We start from the raw sequence: 26291 nt of genomic DNA on the forward strand, positions 1-26291 counted from the left end.
ATTTGTGTGCAGATCCTGTGGAAGAACAGCTTTATGTCCAAGGGTGTATAAGGTATTTAGTATTTCCACCTAGGCCACCTCATCCTTAGTCTGAAAAGCAGATTGTTATCTGCTGAGTTAGAATCGTATTTGTAATTTGACAGTACATGAAAATAGAGCCTTAACAAAGAGATGCCAGTTATCTTTGCTTGAGCAATAACATTGATCACACAAAGGTGGAAAAGCTTTTGTTTGCTTGTTACAAAAGATTGTTATATTGACATAACAGAAACAGAAAAATTGAATGTAATACGGGGGAATTTTGCTTTCATTAGAAAGGCAACACAGCAAAAAGGCATATTACAGTTACCAGAAGCAGGTGGTAAAATACTTATGCCTTATTCGTGGTACTGTATTTACCATTTATGGCAGCTTTCCAGAGCCACTGTATTAGGCCTGGGAAAAGTGCTGCTGTTTTCTTTGAAGAAAATTAAGGGACCTGATATAAATGGAGAATTTCCAGTTTTCACGATAACTTGCTGTTTGCATTACTGTAGTTGATAAAGGCCTAAAGTGAAGCTGTGGGTGGATATGATTGAACGCTTGGTTTTAAAAACAAAGAAGAGAGGAGAGGAAATTTGTGCTTTACCAAGTTTCTGAGCGGTATAGAAAAAGAATGGGTAAAGGGAGATAGAGTGAGGAGCAGATTGTGTTCTCCATTTACCCTTTTCCTTGCAGAGAGTCTTGAAATCATAAATCCAGCATGCTCATTGTGTTACAAGATTGTCTGTTTTGTTCTGTAATAATAGTGTCTTGGAGACCCAGGAGTCCATCCCTGCTCGAGGGTGTGGGAGGGATAAAACCAGGCATTCTCCACTCGCTTTTACTACCCAGGTTACTGGAGTGCTATAAGGGTTATTTCATTGCTTCAGAACAGCAAGCAAATACGAGTGGTGGGGTAGGGTAGGGTATTCTTGCTTCTCCTGTAATTGCCAGGCAACTCTGAATGACTTGGAAACTCTGGACTGTGATAATTACTGCTTCCTCCTGCTCAATTTGCAGTAGAGAGGGGAGCATTCATCCCCTGCTCAGAAATAAAAACTCTGCAGAATATTTCTGGTCCATTGGTAAGGGATGCTGCAAAAAGGTTCCTTTGATAGTTTAGCAAAAGTACACCTGAAAGGCAGAGGGGGGGGAAAAAAAAGAAGGGGAGGAAAGACTTCCTTTTTACAGCTTTAGATAATCAAGCTGCTGTTGCTGAAGAAACGAGAATGTTCCTGTCCTCCTTTGCTTGACTTTAATTTCTGCCTTGTACTTCTATTAAGTGGTGTAAAAATCATAATTACATATTACATATACGTAATATACATAATAATTATGTAAAAATAACATAATTGTTCTAAAGGAATTCTTTTACTGTGTGTTAAGCTTATAATATTTTTGAATCCATATTTCCAGTAGCTAGCAATGAAAAAACTATAAAGAATAACAGTTACCTTAGGAACATTTCAATTCCTACAAGTGTTTCTGAAGAATGATGGTGCTACAGAGCTGTAAATAAATGAAAGCAGTAATGTACACTGATCTGTAATTTCTGTACTACCAAGAATTTCAGCTCAAGGAAAAAATCTTCTTTCCTCCAACTGTTGGGTCAGTTGAAAGAAAAAAAGAGAAAAAGATAAGAGGGCAGGTTCAAAAAAGTTTCGAGCTCTTTTCTCCCAATGCAATGTAGGAAAACTAGGAAAATAACTGCTAGGTTTTGACACTTTTGCATCTTCTCCAGCTCTCCAACTCTAGGGAATGTGTTTCCCCAGCTTACTTTTTAGGTATCAATTTGTACATAGCCATTTTGTACCACTTCAGAAACAGTGTCACTGGTGCTTTTTCATATGGAGCCTAACTGCAGAAACCCAGTTTTCTGAGATGTTTACTGGCATAAATACAACAAATGGCCAACTTTCTCTAAGAAGTTGCATGAACTCATTCTAGAAATATGCATTATGACCGAGGTCCTCAGGTTTTAAGTAATGGGTATTACAGAAATGAATATTGCTTATCTTTTCTCGAGGGAGTGTTTTGGATTTAACAGAAGTTTAAAAATGCCCACCAGAAACAAACTCTTTGTTAAATGTGCATTATGTTTGGAGAAGAGCTGATTACTGTGTAATTGCTGCTAAACTTCTTTCGATCCACAGCAAGATGTGATTGCTTTGACCAAGCCATTAATTTCACTTGTTGCTGTTAATTTTGGAGCTGTAAAGAGACAGAGGCCCGCTTCCTTGGGTGTCAGAATGGGAGGACTCTACTGTTTGCTGTGTGGCTCTCAGTCTTGAGACAAAATCTCTTTAGAAAGGCAACTCCTGAAGCCCAGGCTGTGAGGTCATTCTCAGTGTGGTCTGTGCTGCTGGTGCATTGTAAAGTGGACTTCAGCACAGAATATCTTACAGTAAAATATTTTTTGATGCTTTTACAATAATAAGACCTTGCTGTAGGAGGATGCTTTGGCACTGTGCTGTTTCTTTTCGGTGCTTCTCTGAGCTGTGGGGAGAACCTTGCTGTCACTGCAAACAGGACACACGAGAAGTAACTAGGTTCCTTTTCAGAAATGCTGGTGCAAATGCCTGCATGGATGCAGTGACCAAATATTGCATATTCCCCATTCTGTTGTGGCACATGGAATCATGGCAGCACTCGTGTTGCTTTACCAGTCTTGTCTGTAGCCTTGCAGCAGCCAGGTTGTATGGGAGCTGCAGCCTGTCGGCCTCAAGCCTGTGGTTGTTTACTGCCTACAGCCTGGAAGCAGGAGGAGTTATTTTCAAGCTTCTGCATAAAAGGTAGCAGCTCAACTGCGACCTTCTGTGCCAAATGTTTTTCCAGATCCAATTTATAAATGCTTTGTATGTCAGCCTTAGCTGGGAAGTCCCAGCCACTCTGACCGTTGCAACGTTATCTTCCAGAAAGCCAACCAAAACACAGCTTTGATATGTTGTAGGTGCTCAGATGCCGCTGCATGTGAGGTATTATCATGAAAACCACATTATCAGAGCGATTCGGGGCCTTTGGGCATCTGATGTTGCCAATTGCCTTCACTTCTTGCTGGTATGTAATTTATCACTGGTGTGGCCTACCCTGCTAAAATGCGCCCTTTGTGGGCAGAGGCGAAGCTAATATACGTTCAAAGTGTATTTGAATTGCTTCAATAAATCACAGCTGTCACTGCGAGCAATTTTATCACTTGCCAGCACAATATGTTATCTTCATACTTCACAGTCGTGATGCTATGCTGGACTTTTATTTGTGTAAATCGTAATGCATCATAACTTACTGTATCAAATGGATTTGAGCAGCCTTGATATATATACATATAAATGGAAACTTTGCCTTGCCCCATAAAGAAGACAGCACTTTTATGGATGTATTACAGTTACATCCATTATCTGATTATAATTAATTCGCTTTAAGAGTGCTTGCATTTGTTTTTTATTTCTTAATTTTCATTCTTCGATGAAGTTTGTGTGGCTTTGCTTGTGGCTGGTTCTGCCACTCTACTTCCACACAGAGATCCAGATATGGTCTCTGCAGTGAGTAGGACGGTGGGTAAGGGCAGGAGCTTTCTTCCTTCCTAGACTTCATTTGCTATCTATGGAGAATATTCACCAAAGTAATCAATTGCCTGGATTAAAAAAGAAAAAGGCACACCTGTCATTGTAAGCTGTGGACAGACACAAGCTCATCCGTCACTTCTTTCTCCTGCCAAAGCAGCAGAACATCTCAGCATGATCTGAGTCTGTGCAGGACCTTGCTGCTCCTTAGAAGATGCCTGCAGCAAGAGCCTCTCCTTAGCTCTTTTTTCTTGGTGATGTTCTGGCATTAAATATGCCATTTTCGGGACAGGCAGTAAAGTGTATCCTTTTTATGGCCCTGCTTAAAGTACCAGTGAATATTTATGAACCAATTTGCAGTGGCTTCTCTTGCGATGGGGAAAAAGTGCTTTTCTCTTAATTGATGTGGTGGCTTATTTCAGAATATGAAAGCAAGGTGTATAAATTAGGGTTTTTTTTGTAATTGGAAAATTATTTTATTTCCTGCAGATCTTTTTGCTAGAAGGTAGAGATTGTATTCATCTGCTTTTTAGTTTGAAGGAGCTATACTAATTGTTTAAAATTGAAGAATGGTGCTATTGTAAGGAAAGTTTATAGCTGCAGACTTAATACAGAGGAACAGTCTGAAGGTATGACTTACATTTGTCCTTTTCCAGTTAGAGAAATTTGCATTTATTCTCAAGGTCTGCAGCTCAGAATGATCACTTGTTATTAAAGAGCATTCTGCAGATGTGTTTACAGATCCTGTGATTTTCTCTTTTCAAAAATTTCTGCTACACAGACATTTTCAGCAAATTGGCCGGGCACATCAGCTACCACTTCAAAAAATGTGTGTTATAAATCTTACATGGAGAAACATTTCTGCTTCGTGGTTTGACTTCGTGCAGCCCTAGCAGAAGTATATGAAATCAGCTACACCATCCAGAGGACATAAGCAGAAGACAACCATTCTAGCTAAAGGTAGACTTTGATGATGGTGCTGCATTAATTTCAGTCACTGTGTGGGAATGCATATGTACCTCTGTCCATATACTCAGGTAATTTATAAGAGCAGAGCAGCAAAGGATGGCATATACTTATAATTCTACGAAAAAGCACTGAGTTACCTTCTGCACCCACAGAAGACCTCTCTCCCATCAGCTGAATCTCAAGATCTTGTCTCTAGGCAAGCACTGGAAAGCCTTTGCAAAACTACTCCCGATTAATTTCAAAGAGTACATTTGTAACTCTTCGCTGGCCCTGACGATTTGCTGAGCCCTGTGTTCTAAGACCAGTTCTGCAGCAGATGAGTCTCATTGTATTCTCCTCCTTGCCTTCTTGCCAGTACTGGCAGACCTCAGACTGTGGGAACTCAGCCCTGCCCTTAGAGATGCTGACAGAAAAAATATCTTTTTCTTGGCTCAAAGTAGGTTCTTCAGCCAACTGGAAATTTTGCAAAGCTCTGTACACAACTCTTAACAAATTCAGTACCTAGACGTCTCTTTGTATTATACATTATATTGAAGATCAGCTTTTTTTCCATTGACTTTATCCAGCACTGCTGGACTGAAGCACTGCTGGACTGAAGCGTGAAGTCTCATGAAGAAGTCTCCCCTCAATACCTTATTCTACAGATGGGAAAACTAATACATAGAAAGAAGTAATGCATTTGGAGCGTACTATATTGTAAGCAAGCACAAAACTATCAATATTTATCATGTATGCAAGGAAAAAATCCTGCTGCTGCCTCAGAAGCCTACTGCAACCACTCACCCAGACTGTCTTCAGTCTTTATGCTGAGCTGAAGGCTCCATATGTGTTTGGTCTGTGCATTTTCCATTGCTCTGAATGTGTAGCATCAACCACGATTGCAGAGCTTACACATAACTTCTCAGTGTTCATGGCAGCTCTGTCACAAAGATTTCTGAGAGCCAGCATCTCCCTGGTGAGGACTACAGCACAAATATTCCATATTCTTTTCTATATTTAATGTGTGCTATGCTTCCTTTTTGACTAATGAAATTAAATCCTGCATGCTTTACAGTTGCACAATTGCAGACACCTTGAGAGGAGAGGCAGGGCTCAGAGCTGATCCATTGGGTTTCACAGACCTAGTCTAGTAAGATGCTTTTGCTTGACAGACCACCTTCTCAAGCAGTTGCACTGGTTGGGTTAACCAAAATATCCTTTCACAATGATAACCCCAGACCAGCTCTAGCAGCAGTCTGCCCATTTCCCAAGCACCACTGTCAGTCTTTTGGACAAATGAACGAGTTTAAAAACCAGAAAGTCTCTTCTGAAGCCACCTCCATCCTTCCTCTGCATTTTCACTCTCCTATTCCCTTAGGACCAAGATTTCTTCTCTGCAGAAGAGTTTGCAGCTGATAGGTCACATCTACTCATATACACAATGAGCTCGTGCCTCCAGTTGTTAATCCTCACACTTTCAAGTGTCATAAAACAAAAAAAAAGATAAAGAAAGAAAGAAAGAAAGAAAGAAAGAAAGAAAGAAAGAAAGAAAGAAAGAAAGAAAGAAAGAAAGAAAGAAAGAAAGAAAGAAAGAAAGAAAGAAAGAAAGAGAGAGAGAGAGAAAGAGAGAAAGAAAGAAAGAAAGAAAGAAGGTGGAAGCTTTCATATGCTGTACCTTCCTCTCTTTTTTTTCTATTAATATTGTTCATCTTGTTCTGCCCACCCAGCACAGGAATTGAAATTGCATCTGCCTGTGATAGGAATGATTTGCAGGTTTATCTGCCTGATCAACCAAATGAGTTTATTTAAATGCATGATTTTGCAGATTCTTCAACCAAGAAAAATAATTCCTCAAATTCCTGTGAAGTGCATCTCGTTTCTCCCAAAATGGCAAACCAAGCAATGAAGCAAAAGCTTTAAATTGCCTATGAACAATTAAACGTTCCATTTCTTTTTTTAATTCAAACAAAAAATTTGAAGTCTTAGAATTGGTTGTATTAGGAATGTCAGAAAGGAATGTTTTAGTTTTTCAGGTATTTTTGCCTTCCATTCACTTACTCCCTCCTCACTTGCCAGAGGAGTGGTATGACCATGAGTGAAGCTAACTAGGCTTGGGGGTGACTGCATCTGCAGATCTTGCTGTTCATCTCCATTCAAGACACAGGTTTAGATGGGAGATTCAGCCTAGTTTTAGTGCAGTTGATGTATTGCTTTTATACACGTGGCAGAATGAAATAAGCGTTTACATTTCTGCGGTTGTATGGAAAGATTGATATCAAGATCATGTGAACGTCTTCTATCTTGTACTTCAAGGGATAAAGACAAAGGAAATGGAAGATCTTAATTGTAATTTATTAGCAGAAAATCCCTAGCCCAATTCCATTATTGCCTCTTTTGAAATAACAAGAAAACCAAGAAAACTGAACTAGGATCAATTAGTAAATTAGAGGAGTTTGCTTGCACTGTAAGGATGTCTGGAAACACTCTGCTTGTACCATACGTGCCCTACTCTTCCCTGGCTGCTATTTATTTTACAATTGCCAGTATCTCTTGGTACATAGCCAATGCTATTTTGTAGAATTGAATTTATTGCAGTGGGGCTTCTTTTTCCTTCTGCTGATTGCACCTGTCTGGTCAAGTTTCTCAGAAGCTTTTTAAAAGATGCTGATGCTATACTGTGAGTAATATACTGTGAATCCCAGTATCTCATATTGGAGATTTCCTCCATCAAGAAGCTGAGTTCCCTGGCGTCAGTCCAGCCTGTAAATCATTGCTCTGAAATCAAGAAATCTGCTTGCATGTTTAGAAGTTTAAATGCTGAAGGGATCTGCTGTACAGGGGCCAGAGTAATCACCATGTTGCAGGTGAGTGCTCCCAGGGCAGTGAAAGTCAGTTAAAGTTGATTGCTAACCTCGGTAGTCTTTGGATTACGTTCTGCCTGAGTGCACTCAGAAGAGATGCAATCTTTGCAGTTGGACCCATATGGGCTAACATATGCTCCATCAAAGTTGTGTTGGCTTCAGTATCATCCTTGCATCTGTTCGCATCTAGCTGGGGGACGCAGCCCACAACTTGCTGTGCCCTTATGGTAGAGGTAAACAAACAGCTCCTCATGCTCAGTGGTGCGATGCATTAACCTGAACGTGTGCGCAGAAGCAGTGGGGATCAGCAGTACCTGATTGCAGCTGTAAGCACTTGTGCTTGTTAAAGCATTTGAGTGTACTGGGATTTCCTGATGTGTTTTCCAGGAGAGCTTAGTGCAGTTCTCCTGGGATTTCAGATTTCAGTCTCTAGCTGCCTTGTCTATTCAAGAGCAAACAATCTTCAGTGCAGAGACTGCAGCGATTCCTTGAAGTTTGCATAGCTGGCATAGTGGAAGTTCACCCTTGGCTTATGTTTGTAGATATTTCACCAATACTAATACAATGTTGTTGATTAGGAAATGGGCAATTTGCTTACTTGGAGGCAATCCAGAAAATCAGACTGATGTAATACAGGAATTAACGTGCCGAAATTGATTAAATTTGTGTGCTAGCAGCTTGCATGGATGTATTAGACCTTTTTCAGATCTATTCCTGTTGGTTTTGTGTTTGGGGTCATACCTCATACTATTTGGGTGGCTGGCAGTCCCATCCTACACAGATCTTGCTAACAAAAGCAGAGGTTAGGCAGTTGCAAATAATTGTTAGACTATGGGCAGAAATAGCTTAGTATAAGAGAACAGAACCACAGAAATGCATACATACAAGGCATATCATACAATGTACTGCTCATCTCATGAGCTGTGCTGCTTGCAGCCTGCTCTGTGTTCCAAAGCTCAAACCACCAGCACAGATATTAGCTGTGCTCAGTCAATTCCAGTAGCCCAGATGATGTCTGTGACTAGGACATTTGTTATCTTCCTGTATCTTGGACACTGTCAGTCATATCTGCAGATGGTTTTAGCTGAAAATACATCTCCGAGCCTGGTGTCCTTAGAAAAGCCAGGACCGTTCCACACATTAAAGAAAGGGATCATACTGACACCTGACTTGGGTGAAGGAACCATTCATGATCAGATAAGGACAAATCTCTCCAGTGTCTACCTGAAGGGATGCTACTCAACTGTTTTCATTATACAAACTGTCCTGGGCAGCCCTGTGCTGAATGGCTGTATCACAGAGTCTGGAGCTGCCACATGCCCTGCATCTCCCTACTAAAGCAAGTGATTAGGTTACCTGCAGAGCTTGCAGCACGTGGGCTACTATTCAACATGCTTTTAGCCCTCTATTCAATCTGTTCATTTCCACTGATACATATATATGTGTATGTGCATATGTGTGTGTATATACCAAGAATTAAGTTGGTGCCAGTGTTTTTTTGGTAGGAGTTTGAATGTATCCCAAGTGTAAGTTCATACCAGCTACTGTGTTGATATTCCTGCCCTGAACTAAAAGAAAGATATGAAAAATATTGATGCGTAAAAATAAATGCATTTGTAACTGAGGTTACATCCTGAAATTATGCAGAATACAGTCGTCTGGGTGGAAAGAAGAACAGTTTTTTTCTTGCAGTTTTCAGTCAAAGCTTTTGTTTTTTGCTTCCTCCTGAAAATAACAGTGATAAAATAGTTCATGAGATGCTTCTTTTCCTTCCAGTTCGCTGTGTTAGCTTCAAAGCAAGTTCAGCTCTTCTGCAAGAATATGTAAACACCTCATCTCTGAAAGCAGCAAATCCAGACTGCAATGTTATGTACTCATTGTACAGGAAGACCCTCTGTAACGTATTGCTGGCAAGGGCATCCCTCTACATCTCACAGCTTCAGTGTGAAACAAGAACTACAGCATGGCATATGCCAAAGAAATCTAGCTATTAATATGAAGGGAATTTTACATTGGCCTTAGCTGTAAGCAGCTATTTGCTGTGCCTAAGTTATACATTTGAAACTGAAAAGTGCTTTGAGGAGGAAGTGCAGCAGACTTCACCTGTGTAACAAACCTGTGACTGCAGTTAGAGCGCTGACTGGATTTGCATGTACTTTGTTTTTTAAACAGCAGGGCTCTTAAGAGCAAGCCTGAAACTCCACAGCGATCTGTTGGCCTGCCCACGAGTGTGTTAACTCTTATTAATGTCAGTAGGGTTGGCATGCAGGGGCTGAGAGCAGGAAAGTTGAACTTGGCTTTTCCACAGCGCTCTTCAAGACCTCCCTGATGCCACCAGCACCAGACAGCAGCTCTTAGCACATGCCTTCAGTGCCTTAGCTGCTCTGGGATGAGGAGCCTCACCTCTCTCAGAGTGTTGCTCCCCAGACCTTCCAGTAACCACCTTGCAGGCACCAGGCTGGCTTTGGATATCTGCCTCTGCTTATCATGCTAACCAAAGGGAAACCCTCTCCAAATCCATCTCCCAAAGGCTTTCCTTTCACGTGACTGAGTACTTAGTTCAGCAGCATAGAATACTTTCTTCCTCACTATCACCTGTGTCATTTGCTGGCTGAGTGACTTTTTTTATTGGTCTTTTTTTTTGTCTCCAGTAAAATTCAGAAGCCTCCGATTACCAAAACAGCTGCACATGCTTTGTCTGGGTTAATGCGTTTAAGTCAGGCTGCGGGCTGCACTAAGTGCCAGGATTCTGGATCAGCTGCTTCACCAGAATTATGCTGCTGTAATGGAGCCCTGCATTACTCTGTTGCAATTATTTTGGCTTGCAGCTGGCTGTTCCCTCTATATTTTTACTGAAGTGAGATAAAAGGGTTTTGTCTTAAAAATAGGATTTTCTTTTCTGAGTCTTGCTGAAGCTTTGAGTTGCACACCGTGTCTGATAGAGGCACCCGTCCATTTATCTTCAGATTTATTTTCGAGAAGGAGTGTGAGCCATTTTTCTGATAGATTCTGAAAAACAGGAACTAAAGAGCCTTAAACATAAAATAGAAGGATAACTGAAAAAAGAATAAAGTAAGTGATTAAAGCGTCACGTAATAACATGGTTTTAGGTTCTCAGCAGAACAGGTTTATTTTCAGCATCAAGCCACTTAGCAGTAGCAAGTTGTGCTTACAGCTGTCCCTGTAATTTAAAAATCCTTTGTATAGAGAAGTGAAAGAATAGATCAAGATTTTAAACTGTTCCCCTAACTTTGAATCTCCTGTATTTGTATCCTTTCTAGCTCCTTTCGATGCTTGTTAACATACATTCCTTGTCAAAAACCAGCTCTCGGGTTCTCCAGCTGATAGTGAAAAGTAAACTGAATGCAATCATTTATCTTTGAACTGTTCAACTGTGCCCTTCCTCGTGTTCTTGTTAATAATGCCAGGTCTCCTAGGAGTGCTCTCACGCAATTTTATCACATAAGCTTTTTGTTTGACCTTACCTGCTGTTGCCCTGGAACACGGGGGAGGAAAAAAGCCAAAATGCCAGCCTGCCTTAATTAAAATTTTAGTCTCAGAAGATGTTGCAGTCTGTGATTTCATTAGGTATATAATGACAATATTTAATCATATCTCTTATCTGTCTGGGCTTTTTTACATGCAGAGTTTTAAAACAAATCTTTTCAGGTCTGGAAAAGTAACTCATGGGCAGGTATGCATCTTTAAGTCATTCATAAAACATCTGTCGTGATATCCATGGTTTTGCATATATGCCCAAAAGACAGCTGCTTGAACAGTGGAATGGAAGGGTCTAAGCAACAGTTCAGCATGCCTTATGAAACCATTCTCCATTAGAGAGTGAGCACACATATATAAATGTTTGTTGTTTTTTTTTTTTAATTGATGCTATTCCTCGTCTCCAGCAGTTAGAACCTGGCTTCTTAGAAAAAGGGTAAAAGAAAATATAACGGATGTTTCTTTGGTGCTGACATGTAAGAAGCTCAAAGTGTCGCAGGTATGCGGTGTTACTGTCATCATTTCACACTGGCATAATCTAGACCACCATACCAGGAGGCCTTCTTCCAGCAAGAAGGGCCATTTGTTTTACACTGTTACTATTCTGGAAGAAAAGGCTATGCACAAAGCACTCTCAGATCTGGTACAAATGTACCTCATTCCAGTTTATGTAGGACAGGCAGAGTTAAAAATAGACTTGTGAGGCCCTGATCTAAATCGTTTGTACTGGGGGGGTTGCTTAGCTATGGGATGTGTTATTCCTCTGATCTTTGCATTCTATTAGCAACTGGGAAGTTCCCTGTTGTTTGTGGTGTCTGCAGCAGTGCATGAAACCATACTGCAGATGTTCCGTGCTTTGGGTTTCTTCCAGCCTCTGAGGTTGCAAAACAAGATTTCACATAGCTTTTCGAAAAAGAATAAATGGCAAAGACAAGGATGGGAGGTTTCAGCAGATGAGACAGGCTCTGCTCTACCAGCTGGATATAACTACCCAGCGGGGGATTTCAGAGTTGTTACGCGCAACAGATTTTCTTTTGTGTACAGGTATTTTTATCAGCAGTTTCAACCAAATCCTACAAATGGGTCGTTCTGAAATAATGCAAAATTGCAGCCAAGTTCCACATTTTATTTCTTCTTCTTCTGAAAGTGAAAGAGCTTAAACACTCTGTTTTGCACTGCTGACTTTGTGGAACAGAGACTTTTGCAAGCCAGATGAAAAGCAGGGGGAACAAGCTGTCTTCTAACCAATGCTTTTCTTCCTTCTATTATGATAATAAAGTCTAACAGTCTTTTATCTCTGATGCATACATCTTGCTGAGCTCTACAATGCAGCTGGATGCGATCCTTTTTCTGTGGTCTCGCCAGCAGTGATTCTGTTAATCGGGTTCAGGAAGCAGGAAGGTGCTCTTAGCAGAGCTAAGGCCAATTTAGGAACCTGGGAGCTGCAATTCTGGCGGCAATTATGTACTGAGAAAGTAAATTCAAAATCCTGCTGTTTTATAACCCCACCTTTTCAGGCAGAGGTGCTCTTGTTTTTCCTTTGTGCGTGTATGAAAACAAAACAATTGCATGGTCTAATGTTATGAGGGGAAGAGAATAGATTTTTAGTGTTAAGCTACTGTGTATTTGTCCTTCCAGCTCACATGGTATCCAGCTTACACCCATAAATTATCTGAGATGCCTTCAAGGGGAGCACAAAGCCCAACTGTCTTACTAGGTGAAGACACGTTTTTGTGAAGTGCAGAGAGAAAGCAGACACAGTAGGAGTGGATTGATTCACTGCAGCAGATACAGCTTACAGCACATCTATAAGATTTCAGATCCAAGCTGAAGCAACAACACTGTGTACAAAGTATTTTGGATTCCAGCTGCACAAGACGCAGTTTAAATCTTCAGACTGGTGCAGAAAATGACAAACCAGTAGGGAGATGTTAATTAGCGTGGCTTCTATAGGAGAATTCCAAACTGCAGTCTGAAATCCAGCTCAGCTTAATTTTACAGCAGTGTTTTCAGTGAGACTTCCAGTTTGCTACTTGTGTGAAACTAGCCAAATACTGACCAACTGCACAGTGGAAAAAATGAAATGATTTCCTCAGCAGCCATGGAAATGTAACACGTAGTGCAGATGTGAGAAGCCAGGCTGAGCACAGTGCGCCAGAGCCAGCAGTGTTTGGGGAGGTTTTGTAGGTGGTCGTTATGTATTTGTGTGGGAGGTGAACATCTGGTTGCAATACAGATGTGAGGCAAAGAGCATCGGCAGGAGGTACCAACACACCCCCCCTAGCACACAGGGTTTTGTTCTAGCTGGCTGAAATCTGTTGCATCACATTCCTTCTTTCAGTTGTACGGGGGAGAGACACATGTCCCATGGCTTGGCCAACTGGCCTGAACCCAAGTAAGGGCAGAGCGGTGCCCACTTCCTTCGCTCTGCTTTCTTTCCTTGTATTTTACAGGTACTAGTTAGGGACTCTTGGAGAATCAAAGGGTTCTTAGTGTTAAGATAGCATTTGCTCTTGCTGAACTGCTTGCTTCACTTTTGTTCATTCTTCCAGCTTTGCAGGTGCATTGGATTGGACCAACTCAGAGCATTTGGCAAACAGGCGAGTTGCCAAAACTTGCTGCTGTGGGCATGACTGAATTGTAGTTTTACAAAGCCAGATTTTCTTCTCTGGCTAGTAACTTTAAATTTCTATGATTATCAGCAAAAACTGCATCCCACTCATACCTTATTTTAATATTTAAAGATAATTATAGCCTGGCAAAATTGTGGAAATTGGTACTGATCAGATTCAGTCTGCAAAACTTGGGGAGCCATTACTTCAATGGGGGGAAGCAACCCGAAGTAGCTCAGAAATATTCATTCAGCAGTCACCTTATGTATGTGAGTTCTTTGCATGTGGGGTCAGCTTGGTGGCAACACTGGTATGGGATCAAAGGATAGAGATGAAGGAATGGGAATCCATGTCACACACAGGAGTTCAGTGCTTTTCATTTTAAGACTCAAAAAATATCAAGAGCTAACTGGCTAACATTTTCCATAAGTTTTTGAAGTCTGGATCATGTAACTGAGTGCCTGAAGTGTACTGGACACAGTGCATGCTTTAATCACACCTTTCTTCCCAGAAGTTCTTATTAAGCTGCCACCTAGCAAGTCATCCATTCTCATTTTGGAGATTTCAGGTGACAGCAAATGCACTTCATCTCCAGGTCAGTTGCACCCTTCCTAATTACAGGTTGTGCTGAAATTTTGCACTTTATTTCTAATCTGAAGAGTTCTAGGTTTATCTTCCAGCCGTGTAATGTAATTATGCCATTTTCTACTCTGCTCAAGAACCATCTACCAGCCAACTCTTGTACCCAGCCCCATGAGCTCTCCTGGGGTCTTCCTTTGGAATTCCTTTTGGACTTGGCTTGGCCAGGTTGCTGCAGTGTGTTGCAAAAGTGCACACCTTTTGGTTGTGTCCTGGGTTTGCTGGTGACCACGGCTTGGCTTCTTGAAGAGCTGCACTGAAGGAAGCAGATGAGCTTTCAGATCACTCAAAAACCACTGCGAATTTATGTGCTTGCATCTGGTGAGTTTGGAATGCAAGACACTGTTAGAAACAAGCGGTGAGAGCAGAGTAAGATATGCGGTTCAGGGAGTCGTGCCAGGCAAAATTCTCATCGTCCAAAGTGCTGATTGCTTTTTACCTGGAATGCTGATGCACGTAGTATAAAGCTATCTTGCTAATATATGCTTCAAATCTGAAAGGAGTGGATGTGCTGTTCACGAAGGACATGTGCTGAGGCTAGCAGAGCACCCAGCCTGCTATAATTACAGCTCTGGGTGATGGTACTGGCAGGGGTGCGAGACCACTGCATTTTCTCTTTTAAGCTCCATAGCCTCATTAAGAAATTAAAACATTTATGGGTGTTTCATGTGGTGTTTCTCCCTCTGGGAGGTCTCAGCTAGATGACTGTCAGCATGGTGATGCAGGCTATAAAGGTTCAGAGCATTACCTTGATGATACGTCAGCCTCTTCCATTTAGACTGCAATCCAAGGCTCGTTTTTCCTCTGAGGCATTCATTGAAATTCTGTGCACGATTTGTTCCTCTGGTTGTTTAACAATGTCTCTCATGTTTGCCCTGATTTAAAAAATCCTCCTTTGTAGCGGAGATAACATGGAGCAGGATGATATAATTGCAGTAAAGAGGCCCAGGAGCTCACAGTAATAGGATGGTTCATCTGATGTGTACTGCCATTAGAAAATAACCCACGTATGTGTGTTCTCAGGGGACAGTAAAGAGGCTTTTAAGGATTACACTTTATGTAGTATGAAAGCTAACGAGCAAAAGAGCAAGTATGAACAAAACTTACTGCAGAAAGCATGGTGCCATTTCCTGTTCTCACCCATTTCCTCATACCTTTGTAGCCCCAAAAGGCCCATCTCTGCCCAGCAATGCATGGCTTTTCCTCCAGAGCCTTTTGAAAACACCGTATTTTCATTTCATTGAAAAATATGAGTGTCAGAAGCATGAGAGAGCTGAAACCACCAGATTGAAACCACCATGTGTGTACACATGGTAAATGTAAATAAAGTAAAGTAAATAGTGTTGGGGAAACAGCAATCTGATAGTCTGTGCCTTCAAAAAATGGGTGGTTTGCTAGAATGATAAGAGTTTCACAAGCACTGCTGAAAGGCTGAGATATTGAGGCCATCGGGAATGAAGAGTCTTACTTCTCCCATCTCCATTCTTTCTCTGGACCGTGTGAGAAAACATAAGAAATGAAGAGTCAGAACTGCCAAGTTTTGGTTGCAGAGGTGGAAAATTCAGAACACCTGTTTTCTGGTATTAACAGCTTCTTGTACAAATGACTGCTGTAATGTGCCAGTTCTTTCCTCTCACTTTTGTGCAGGAACAGAAGCCAACCAGTAATCTTAAACATCCCATACACAATTCATGATTCAATGGAGCTGTGGTCAAGAGACTGCAGTAGCTGCTTCTGGACCACAGAAGTGACAATTTCCCTTAAAGACAAAGAATAGTCAGGACACTGTGCAGGCAGATTCTTACATTAAGATCTCTTTGCTTCCATCTAATCACATTGGAAGCACATTAGAGTACATCCGAAGTACTTTTCTGCTTATATTGAGGTCCCTCTGGGTGGTCAGAGCATTGTAAATAACTTGCACAGGAGAGTGGGAAAGAGGTCTTCTTTGACTGGCAGGGCAGTGAGGACTCTGTGCTGGGACATGGATGAGGGGTGTATGTGCCCCCTGGGCTGAAGAAAGTACTCTGAAGAAAGAGTAATGGGGTCATTAAAATAACAATCCACAGCCTGGCAGACTTCAGCTCTTGAACCTTTTTAACACATTTTGCATTCTTGCACCTAAACTGCATAGTGGTTATAATGTCAGCTGGAGCACCTCTCCTATGATGAAAGGTTGAGGGAGTTGGGATTGTTTAGCTTGGGGAAGAGAAGGCTCAGGGGAGACCTCATTGCAGTCTTCCACTGCTCAAAAGGATCTTACAAGCAGGAGGGGGGTTGACTTTGTACACAGGTAGATAGTGATAGGACAAGGGGGAATGGATATAGACTGAAAGAGGGGAGGCTTAGATTAGATGTTAGGAAGAAGTTCTTCACTCAGAGAGCAGTGAGGCACTGGGACAGACTGCCCAGAGAAGTTGTGGACGCCCCATCCATGGAGGCATTCAGGGCCAGGCTGGATGGGTTCCTGAGCTGTCTGATCTAGTGGTTTGCAACCCAGTCCACGGCAGGGGGTTTGGAACTAGATGATCTTTGAGGTCCCTTCCAACCCAAGCCATTCTATGATACTGTGATCTACTAAGCAGTGTTTACTGATACAGAGAAGGATTTTGTCAGTACATTTTGGCAGGTAGAAGTTCTCTCAACCCCGTGAAATGACACCTACATGTTCAGCATAAAGGTGGCACCTCATCATTTTCATAACTTGTTTCAGGTTGATACCCATGTCAGCACTGGGCAATAAATTAATTGTTGAATACGGAGCACAACACTGAGGTGAAGAGACAACTATCAGCAGCAGCCTGATTAAAATAATGATAATGCAATTACATTGAGAGCTGACAGCAAGGCTGCTCTGATGTGGACCCCAGTGGTGTCTGTCTGTCTGTGGAGCACCTGTCACTACCCTATGTCAGTGCATCACGGTCCAGAGCCCAGGTCCAATATTTGGTAGCATTCCTCAGATTCGCATCACTTGGTCTCTGGTCCACCATCAGTCCATTGGTAATCGGTGCATCTGCGCCTTGATTTGACAAATGCCACTGATGTGAAATGAATTCTCTTTTGAGGCTTCCACTGTCAGTTCCTCTCTGCTTAAATTTCCAGTCCTGTAGATATCAGAATAGCAGTGCTAAATTTTTTATTTCTGTCCTTTCTGCCCTCTGTCTCCATAATTGGTATAAAGGAGCAGAAGAAGACTTGCGGTTTTATTATTGCTTCATAAGCCTTCTGTAAACTCAGTCACAGCATTTCTGATATTGGTAATTTTTGTGACTGAAAAATATGCTGACTCTGTGTTTGTGTGCAGGAAAAGAGCAAATTTGAATGTATAATAATCTGATGCATTGGGGAGACGTTTGACGCTATATTCCAGCCAAGTTAATCACTTGCAGAATTAATTTTTGTTTTTATTATTTTGCCTGGCTGACAGGAGACATTAATTCAGATCTATGGAAAAGGCATCCTTAATGCCCCAAAATGATCAGAGATCCCAGAGATCCCCAGCATTTCTCAAGCATCAGGAAAGGTTTTGAAGGAAAACTGTCAGTTCTCAATAGACTGTCAGAAACAGAGACATAAGTAACTTTATTTTTGTTACATAATGAAGAAATACTCAGGTGATGATTTCCAATTCATTGAGTGTATCAAACCATGTACTTTATTCATGAATATAAATTGAGCAGACGCAACACACATTTTTCATATAAAAATAACACAGCATTGCTGCTTCTGATAATTCTTCTTTGCCTGAAATATGCTTATTATGAAAACATTGCCACAGAGTTAGTAGTGCACTGCACAGCTACATGTTAAAAATACGAGTGCTAAAGGACGAAGATGACTCGAGGAGGAATTATTCACAGATCCATAATGACCCTGGCTGGCTGTATTTTTCAAGGACAAGGATCTTTCTACATCTTCTTTTCTGTTTCCACCTTTTCTTTTTGCAAAATTCTTCATCTGAAACCACTAGCCTCCACCAGTAAGCTCACTCTTACCTCTTACCAGCAAGGCTGGGTCGCATTGCTGTCACGTTGTTTCCCATCCACGCCCCTGCCTCTTTAACAGCTTTGCCCTCTAGATCTTCTGGGCTTTGCCCATTTCTCAATCAGTCCTACAAAAGCTGCTGCTTTTGAACGCAGACCAACGGGGGCCTGGAGCAGGAGCACCAAAATTCCATCCCTGGGCAGGTACTTCTGAGTTCCTCTTGTGCCAAATGTGGAATGAGTGGGGTGGAATATGACCCTTACGTTGTATGTGTGCCAGTTGTACAAAAAACTTTGCGAAGGGGAGCTGCTGAGTATATAGATGCTGTTCTTGATTAAATAAAGCCATCTCTGTATACGTCATACTAGTGGAGCATTGCAAGGGAGGTAAGAGGAAGGGAGGGTGCTTTCTGAGGCACAAATCTGAAGATAAGAAATGCGACCTGAAGGAAAGCTGCCAGGTAAGATGGTGATGGCCAAGTACTGGTGTCCTTGAAATGCATGGGGATTGGCCTCAGAGGAAGAAGTTGGCAGCCAGTGGCACCTTGTGTCTACCTAGGGCTTTAAATTGCATCTTGACGTCACATGTCACTCAGGGTGGCCTCTCCTCTCCTGCAGGGCTGCAGGATGTTCACCGTGACTGAGAATGGTTTTAATTGCGACCCTAAAAGCAAAAGCATATGTGAAGGTGGCATTCTTCTTGCAGGTTACCAGCCTGTCCTGCCGAACCAGCAGCAAGGGTTCCAGGGCCTCATGGGAATGCAGCAGCCTCCCCAAAGCCAGAGCCTGATGAATAATCAACAGGGAAACCAGGTGCAAGGCATGATGGTGCAGTATCCAGCCATGTCGTCTTATCAGGTATCACAAGCTGCAAGGACTGCTTTTTTTATTTTGCAGAGTGTGTAATTGAATTAAGTTTTCATGTCACGGAATGGTCTTTATTACTTCATTAGGGAAGCATGTGGCAGGAGGTCTCCAGATAAATGCCCTTTTAAGTCAAATGGGTTTCTCTGCTTCCTGTTTATGTATTCTTAGTACTCCCGATTTTCATTGTGAATTGGGAATACATTAAATGAACTATTTATTACAGCCTGCAGTGCGGGTGAAACTTCACAAAGCACGAAGGAATTATACTACTTCTTGTGCCAAAAATTAACTGAAGAAATAAGAGACAGAAACACTGTTCTCTTTTCCTTTTTTTTTTTCCTGCCAGTGCAGTACTGCTTTCTGTAATAAAATTAAGGGCTTTGCCTGATCCAGTTAACAGTCACTCATCTGTGAAGACTGTTGCCAGTGTCTTCAGAGAGAGGATCTCACCCTGCCTTCTGAGACATGCTGTGGCCAGAGAGAGATTCGTTTATTGGAGTTAGAAAGGATGTGACTTGTGTTTTACCAAGGCCATAAGTTAGCCAGACATCTGCCTTATACCTGGGTTCTGTGAGTTATGACAAGAGCATACAAGACCACCTACAAAGTGGCTGGTGCTTATGTTTCCTGGCGATCCCTCTGGAAAGTTATGAAACTCAATGATGTTAATCCATTTCCATAGATTGCACTGATAAAGCATCCATTCACCTCTTCCATCAGCTTCCCTGAAAACACGACGTCAATCCAAATGGAAATGGAGGAATTGCTTGTGTATTTTTCCCTTTATGTCTTCAGATTTAATATACAGAAGATGTGTTTTAAAGGTAATGAACAGGTTGAAGCCCTGCACTTTTTCAATGGCCTAAATATATTAGGGTCGAGTCTTCCATTTGCACTGGTGTGGGCAATTCATCCTCAGCCATATATCATGGCAGGGCCACTTGATGGTACCAAGAAGCACAGTGATTTTGCTTTAACCCATCTCTAGTCAACAGAAAGTCCTCAAGGATTGGAACCATTCTGAGCAGCAGCAGGACATTGTTTGAGCATGCTGTATACCTAAATTCAGACAGAAGGAAAACTCAAATATTCAGGACCTACTTGAATTTATTTACTAATTACTGCTTTTTTCGACCTGTTTTTCTACTCCTGCCTAGGTGCCAATGACCCAGGGTTCTCAAGGACTGCCACAACAATCATATCAACAACCAATCATGCTACCTAATCAATCAGGTCAAGGAACACTTACAGCCACTGGAATGCCTGTTTACTGTAATGTCATACCTCCTGCCCCACAGAACAACCTACGGTTGATTGCCCCACACTGCCCCTCCAATAACGTTCCAGTTATTTCTGCCAGCTGCAGGACAAACTGTGCGAGCATTAACAATGCAGGGTGGCAGGTCAAGTACTGACGCTGTGGCCTAGCGCGGATATACGAGGATAGCGGTGCATTATTTGACAAATATCTCATGGCCTTCAAATGAAGAGGAACACAAGATCAACAAGATCAGTTGAGGACATAAGTACTGACTATGCTCAAGTGATTTGCTGCTGGAAAAATCTGTAAAAAAAAAAAATAATAATAAAAATTTTGAAAAAAAAAAATGTTTGCTGGTTAATGGTGCATATTTTTGTCATGTCTGCTAGGTATGCCTTTATAGCTTAGCTAGTGACATGAATTCATTGAGGTAAGATTTTTTCCTACCACTGAACACCACTGTGTAGATTGTAATATCCCTGATTCGGATTAGTTTTGTACTTTGTGTTGAGTTTGTGAAGCTAAAAGTATTTAAAAAAATATAATAAAATCACATTGTACCAAAGCTGTAATGGAGTTGAAAAAAAAAAAAAAGAAAAAAAAGCAAGAATTACTGAATGGAAGGAATAATTTATATACACTATAGAGTTTTTTTTATGGATATATACTGTATTGTAGTGTTTAATCACAATAAAGCTATTTGACCTCATGGAGAAAGGTCATCTTTCTACCACCTGCTTGGTCTCCTCTCTGTTTCTGAGTGAGTGATCTTCCCTTTGGTTCTCTATTGTCTTGTTTTAGGTGAGGCTAAGGGGAAAATTATGCTTAGTGGGTTTGTGGGAGTTTGGGGAAAAGGCTGAACGTCTTAATATACAGCACCATAACTGCAAAGGCCACTTAGAAATACGAGCGTACACACTCAGAGGTGCCAGATTATCTTAAACTAAATTTGTGCATTTCCAGTCCCCAGCTCCACTGACGTCACCAACATGATTTGCTACAGCCGCTACCTTACACCCGTTCAAGAGGTTGAACGTAAAGCACAGATGTCCAGCAAACCTCCTCCACTGGCTGTGGGAGGTCAGTTGCCACTGGTGCAGCAGCCATAGAACCCAGCACTTCTTCCACAGTACATCCCAGTCATTGCTGCTGTAGCTATAAGGACATTTGAAACAAAAGGATGACTGCCCATGTGTCTGATCTGTTACGTTCACGTAATGGGGATTAAATATACGTTTGGGGCTCGGGCTCTTAAATCATGTGGAATGGTGCTTTGCCAGAAAGTTAGATTTTTATCAAAGTTTTTGCGGTGTTTCTCATTACATTCATGTTCACCCAAATTCCCAGCTTGTTTTGATCAATTATTCTGCATTCATAAATGCTGTATAGAGTTCCTCAGACTGCTTCAGCGATGAGAACATTTGAGTTGCAAATGTGTTTACCAGACAAGTGTGTTTTTTTCTCTCACTTAAGCAGCTTTCAGATCAGTTCTTTAAGACAGGCTGCAGTTGTGCACCCCAGAATTCTGCACACCTATCATGAAAAAGCCTGAGATTCTTCTGTGTGTAAAATCAGCATGTGTCCTAGTAGGATTTTAAGTACACTCATGTTGATAGTAGTCACCAATGCCTTTGGCCATGGCTAATCCAAATGTAAAGCAGCTTTGGTTTTTCTCTTAAGAGCAGCATTTCCTTTAAACACTTCAACTGTGGGAGCACGAATCACACGAGCTACAACCCACATTTAAAACAAATATTTTTCTTTTCCATACGATAAACGTATCTGTCTTAGAGTGTGGGATTTCTACCGGAATGCAGTCCTGCGGGATAGTAAAAAAGCGGAACACTGACTTTTATGTAGAGTAATCACAACTCATTTGCTGAGAGACAGTCAAGAACAAGAGCAGGTAGGTAAACACAACTCGCTCTTCAATTAGAGGTGAAACGCCTGGGGAGAGCAGACTGATTGAATTCTTTTTCCTTTTCTAAATCAAGACACAACATTTGAATTTTGCCTGTGACCCAGAACTCTCATTTCAGACACTCAGCGTCGCGTGGCTTATTTGCTTTTTAACGTTTTAAACGCCATTGAGGGTTCTCTCCTAGCATTCATATAATGACACATAATTGGATTTGCTGCTGCTGAATGAGTGATTGCGGAATGAACGGCTGTCCTTCCCAGTCAGAGCTTGAATCCAGCAGGAGGGACAACCAGTGACCTTGGGCAGGGCAGGTTGAGCTGGTGGGGAGGGTAAGCAAAGCACTGTACGCAGTGTCTGGAGTAAAGAGACCCCTTAGCAACCACTGTATTGAGATCTTGTTTCTTCTCCAAAGCATTACTCTAACCTAATCGATCGTCCTCTGCGTCACGAGATCCGAATGAATTGCCTGCTGAAAACCACCTCCCCTCAGCATCCTACATCAATGGGCTGTAAATTCACGTGGTGGCAACTGGGAAGGGAGTCAAAAAGCTAAGCCTGGGAATGTTGCTTCTGTTAAAACACACAATTTCCTCACTTTCTTATGCCACTGTGTTGGTCACGTCCCTTTGGCAAGCAGCACATCCATGACCAATGCTGTGAATTCTCCTCTCTTATTGTGAATTCTCTCTTTGCTTATTCAGTGAGTGGCACACAACTCACATAAAAGATGCAGACAGCCTCGTGCAGGAGCACCCGCCTGCAGAGCCAGAAACCTTTCTGCTGAAGGGCAGCTTTAATTTGCTGTGTAAATGGAGCAGCTTCAGGAAGAGGTCACAGCCACCACCCAGACACAGCCTACATCCCATGATTTCCTCACTCTCCATAGAGTTTGAATCTCCTTAGGCATAAGAGGAAACCAAATTTGATCTCCGTCAGCCATGAAAAATGTCCTAATTATTAAGGTAACATATACTTGGGGGACACATCTCACATGGTGGGGCACGTAGGTGCTTTACTCTGGAAGAATTTATAATGGAAGAATTACAAATTAATTCTGCTTCCATATCAAGTAAAGTACAAAAGTTAACCTCTAATTCAATTTTTATATCATAAAATTATTTTTTAAGCTTTTCTAAATTTTATTTTTGTTACTGAAAATATTCCGAACTGGATTGCTTAGCAGCTTTCTGCTATTAAACTAGAAATGCATTCAGCCACTGATAGAAGAAGAGAAAAAAAGAAAGCAATTTGTATATAAATGCAACCAAAATGCTGCAGAATTGCTTTGTGGCTGCGTTTTTGCTTTCTCCTTTTTTAGATTTTGGAGCTGATGGAAAGTTCTCCCATGGCCCAGTATATATTTTGTCACTGGCTTTTTTTGTTGTTGTTGTTTTGTTTAAAATTCTTTATTTGCACTGAAAAAAAAAACCCAAAGAATTAAGTTGACTGCATCAGAGGACACTGCTTAGATTTCTGGATGTGTCTAACTCATGTGAGCTATACATCCTAACAGAAGACAGATGCCATCTGCTTTTGTTTTGCCCTTTGTACTACACGAGAAGCCAGTGATTTCCTTCTTAAACTGTATTCCATTATGTTTCCATTTAACTCCATGTGAACAGCTTCTTGTACTCAGACTGCATAAATTACTCCAGCAGCAAGGAATGGCACAGGGAGATAGCAGCATGCTGACGGCATCCCACTCTGCCCTGTTAGCCACTCTGTAGCATGACAACACATGCTGGCACCACCACTGGGTGCTTGAATGCTAAAAGAGAAATTTGATTCAGGACCCACAAGGATTACCAAGTCCAACTCCTGGCTCCACACAGAACCGCCCAAAATCCAAACCCCGTGTCTGAGAGCAGATGCTTCTTGCACTCCAGCAGCTTGGGGCTGTGACCACTGCCCTGGGCAGCCTGTTCCATGCCCACCGTGCTCTGGTGAAGTGCCTTTTACCAACCCCCAACCCGGCCCTCCCCTGGCACAGCTCCATGCCGTTCCCTGCCCTGTCGCTGTCACACAGAGCTCAGCGCTGCCCTCCGCTCCCTGTGAGGAGCTGCAGCCGCCATCAGGCCTCTCCTCAGCTCCTCTGCTCTGGGCTGAGCAAACCCAGCTAGACCTACTTGGTGTCCTTTTCTAGTTGGACCTACAGAGCAGCTCTGGCAGACTGCTGACATCGCAGTGCTCCACCTGAATACACAGCTACTGCCTTGCAGACGCCACGCTACTGAAACCATGGAGTATTTGCATTCTTCTACTCTCACCCGTACTTCCAGAGAGATAATCCAGAACTGCCTGAACACTGCCAGCAAGGGGCTGCCCCTGCCCTGCAGGAATTCCTGAACAAGAGCCACCTGAGGAGCACCAAAGGTGCCCAGCCCATGCAGGGAGCAGCTGCTGGGTGAGACAGGAGCCTGCTGGCAGCACCAAAGGAAGAAGGCACAGAGACAGCAGCACCCATAGGGCCCCACCACTCAAGCGCCCTAAGAAAGCCACCACCCAAACCATTGCTGCTCCTACCCCACCAGACCTGCTGCAGCAGCACACAGGGAAACGTGCCAGCCTCTGGCCCCCTCCCTGCTGCCACCAAGTAGCAGCCCCTGCTGCTCGCTTCTGCTCCTCCATGTGACACGGGACACAGGTTTACAACCATCCCAGCACAGCAGGAGCTTCCCCGGCACCCATAGGCAGCAGAGCGGCAGCTCCTCAGGCCCTCCTCACCTCATCCCTCGCAGCAGCCGTGCAGGGGCAGCCCCGTCCTGCCCCAATGGCACCTGCAGCTCTCACCGGGCACAGGCAGGGGACGGGCCGGCACCCCAGGTGGGACCCACTGCAGGTACCTAAATTGAGAGGTGATAGATAATATCTGGAAATACGTTTGAGAAATACACCTTCTGGAATTATTCAAACAAAAATGTTTGAATAATGAACCTCTTCAGTTGTCACGTCTTTTTAGTCATTCATTCATTAATTCATTCACTTAATGGTGACATCTCAGATTGACTGTATTTTGTCTCTCAAAAGGAAGTAGAAGCAATGGTTCAAACATTGTAATGGTTTTCTGTAAGAATGAAGCTCTAGATTCTTAGCTTAGAAGTAACACAAACTCCAAAGCATTATATTTCATTCTGCTTTATATCTTCTTAGCCCTCTTCTGGATGCTTCCTAACAGCTTTATGTCCTTCTCAGATTGCAATGCCTAATCCAGCACCTAATGCTGGAAGTGAGGCCACACAGCACAGAGCACAGCAGGGCAACCCCTACCCTTACCTGGCTGGCAGTGTGGGCCTGACGCATCACCTCTGGGTATGGTTGGCCCCTTGGGCTGCCAGGGCACAATGCTGACTCATGTGAGGAGACTCATTTCTTTAGACTTCAGGAATATGCTACTCACACTTAGCCCAGGAACTATTCTTTACAAATGCCCCCATCTTCATGCTTAGCTCATCATACAATTTCTGGTGTGGAACATCACCATGTTCTCTCAAGCAGTGGCTATGAGCTCAGTGCAGAAGATCCCCATTTCTAATTGAATTTCTGCCCCTGGCCTGGCTGAAGGCTTAACTCTTCCTTGCTGGTTCCTCTTGTTCCTCTGAAAATTGCATATAATGAGCTTTTGTGGCAGTGGACTGATGGTTAAATAATCAGTGTCACATAGTGTTCCCAAGGTTGGCTGGTCCAGCATTCATTGAGCGGCATGAAGTACTGCTATACCACTGTATGTTTTGTAGTGTTAGAATTTGCGTATAATATTACTAAAAATTCTGCTTTCCAGCACATGGCATGGCAGAAGAACAAACCCCCACTCTGTGGTTCTTCATGCAATGTCTCACCAGTCATGGAAGGAGAAGGCTCCTCACTATCTCTCCTGATACAAGGACGAGGGGAAATAAAAGAAATAAAATGCTTATTAAAACAGAAGTTTTCAAAACAAACAAAGCACCCTTTTTCCCCCTTTTTTTATTTTCTCAAGGAACGTATAGACAACCTGTTCCACTGCTTGCTGTGGGATGTTAGGCTTGGCTTCAAATATGGGTACTGAAGGTTGCTAGATACAGAGAACCTGTGTACATAGAGACAGATAATAGCCTAAAGAAATATCACATAATTGCCC

At 42.4% G+C, this 26291-nt stretch overlaps 1 protein-coding gene across 20 annotated transcripts in view; it reads left to right on the forward strand.

Moving 5' to 3' along the window:
* Window positions 1-20575, forward strand: part of ARPP21 (cAMP regulated phosphoprotein 21) — a 185008-nt gene extending 164433 nt beyond the window's left edge. For all 20 annotated transcript variants that reach the window (XM_052692829.1, XM_052692831.1, XM_052692843.1 and 17 more), the window contains 2 exons: window positions 18832-18983; window positions 20150-20575. In XM_052692829.1, the coding sequence (XP_052548789.1) occupies window positions 18832-18983; window positions 20150-20407 (410 nt within the window). In that variant the 3' untranslated portion in view covers window positions 20408-20575. The remainder of the gene's footprint in view (window positions 1-18831; window positions 18984-20149) is intronic.
* Window positions 20576-26291: the final 5716 nt, after the last annotated feature.

Source organism: Tympanuchus pallidicinctus, unplaced genomic scaffold, assembly GCF_026119805.1.
Source record: "Tympanuchus pallidicinctus isolate F22 unplaced genomic scaffold, pur_lepc_1.0 scaffold3, whole genome shotgun sequence".
NCBI lineage: Eukaryota > Metazoa > Chordata > Aves > Galliformes > Phasianidae > Tympanuchus > Tympanuchus pallidicinctus.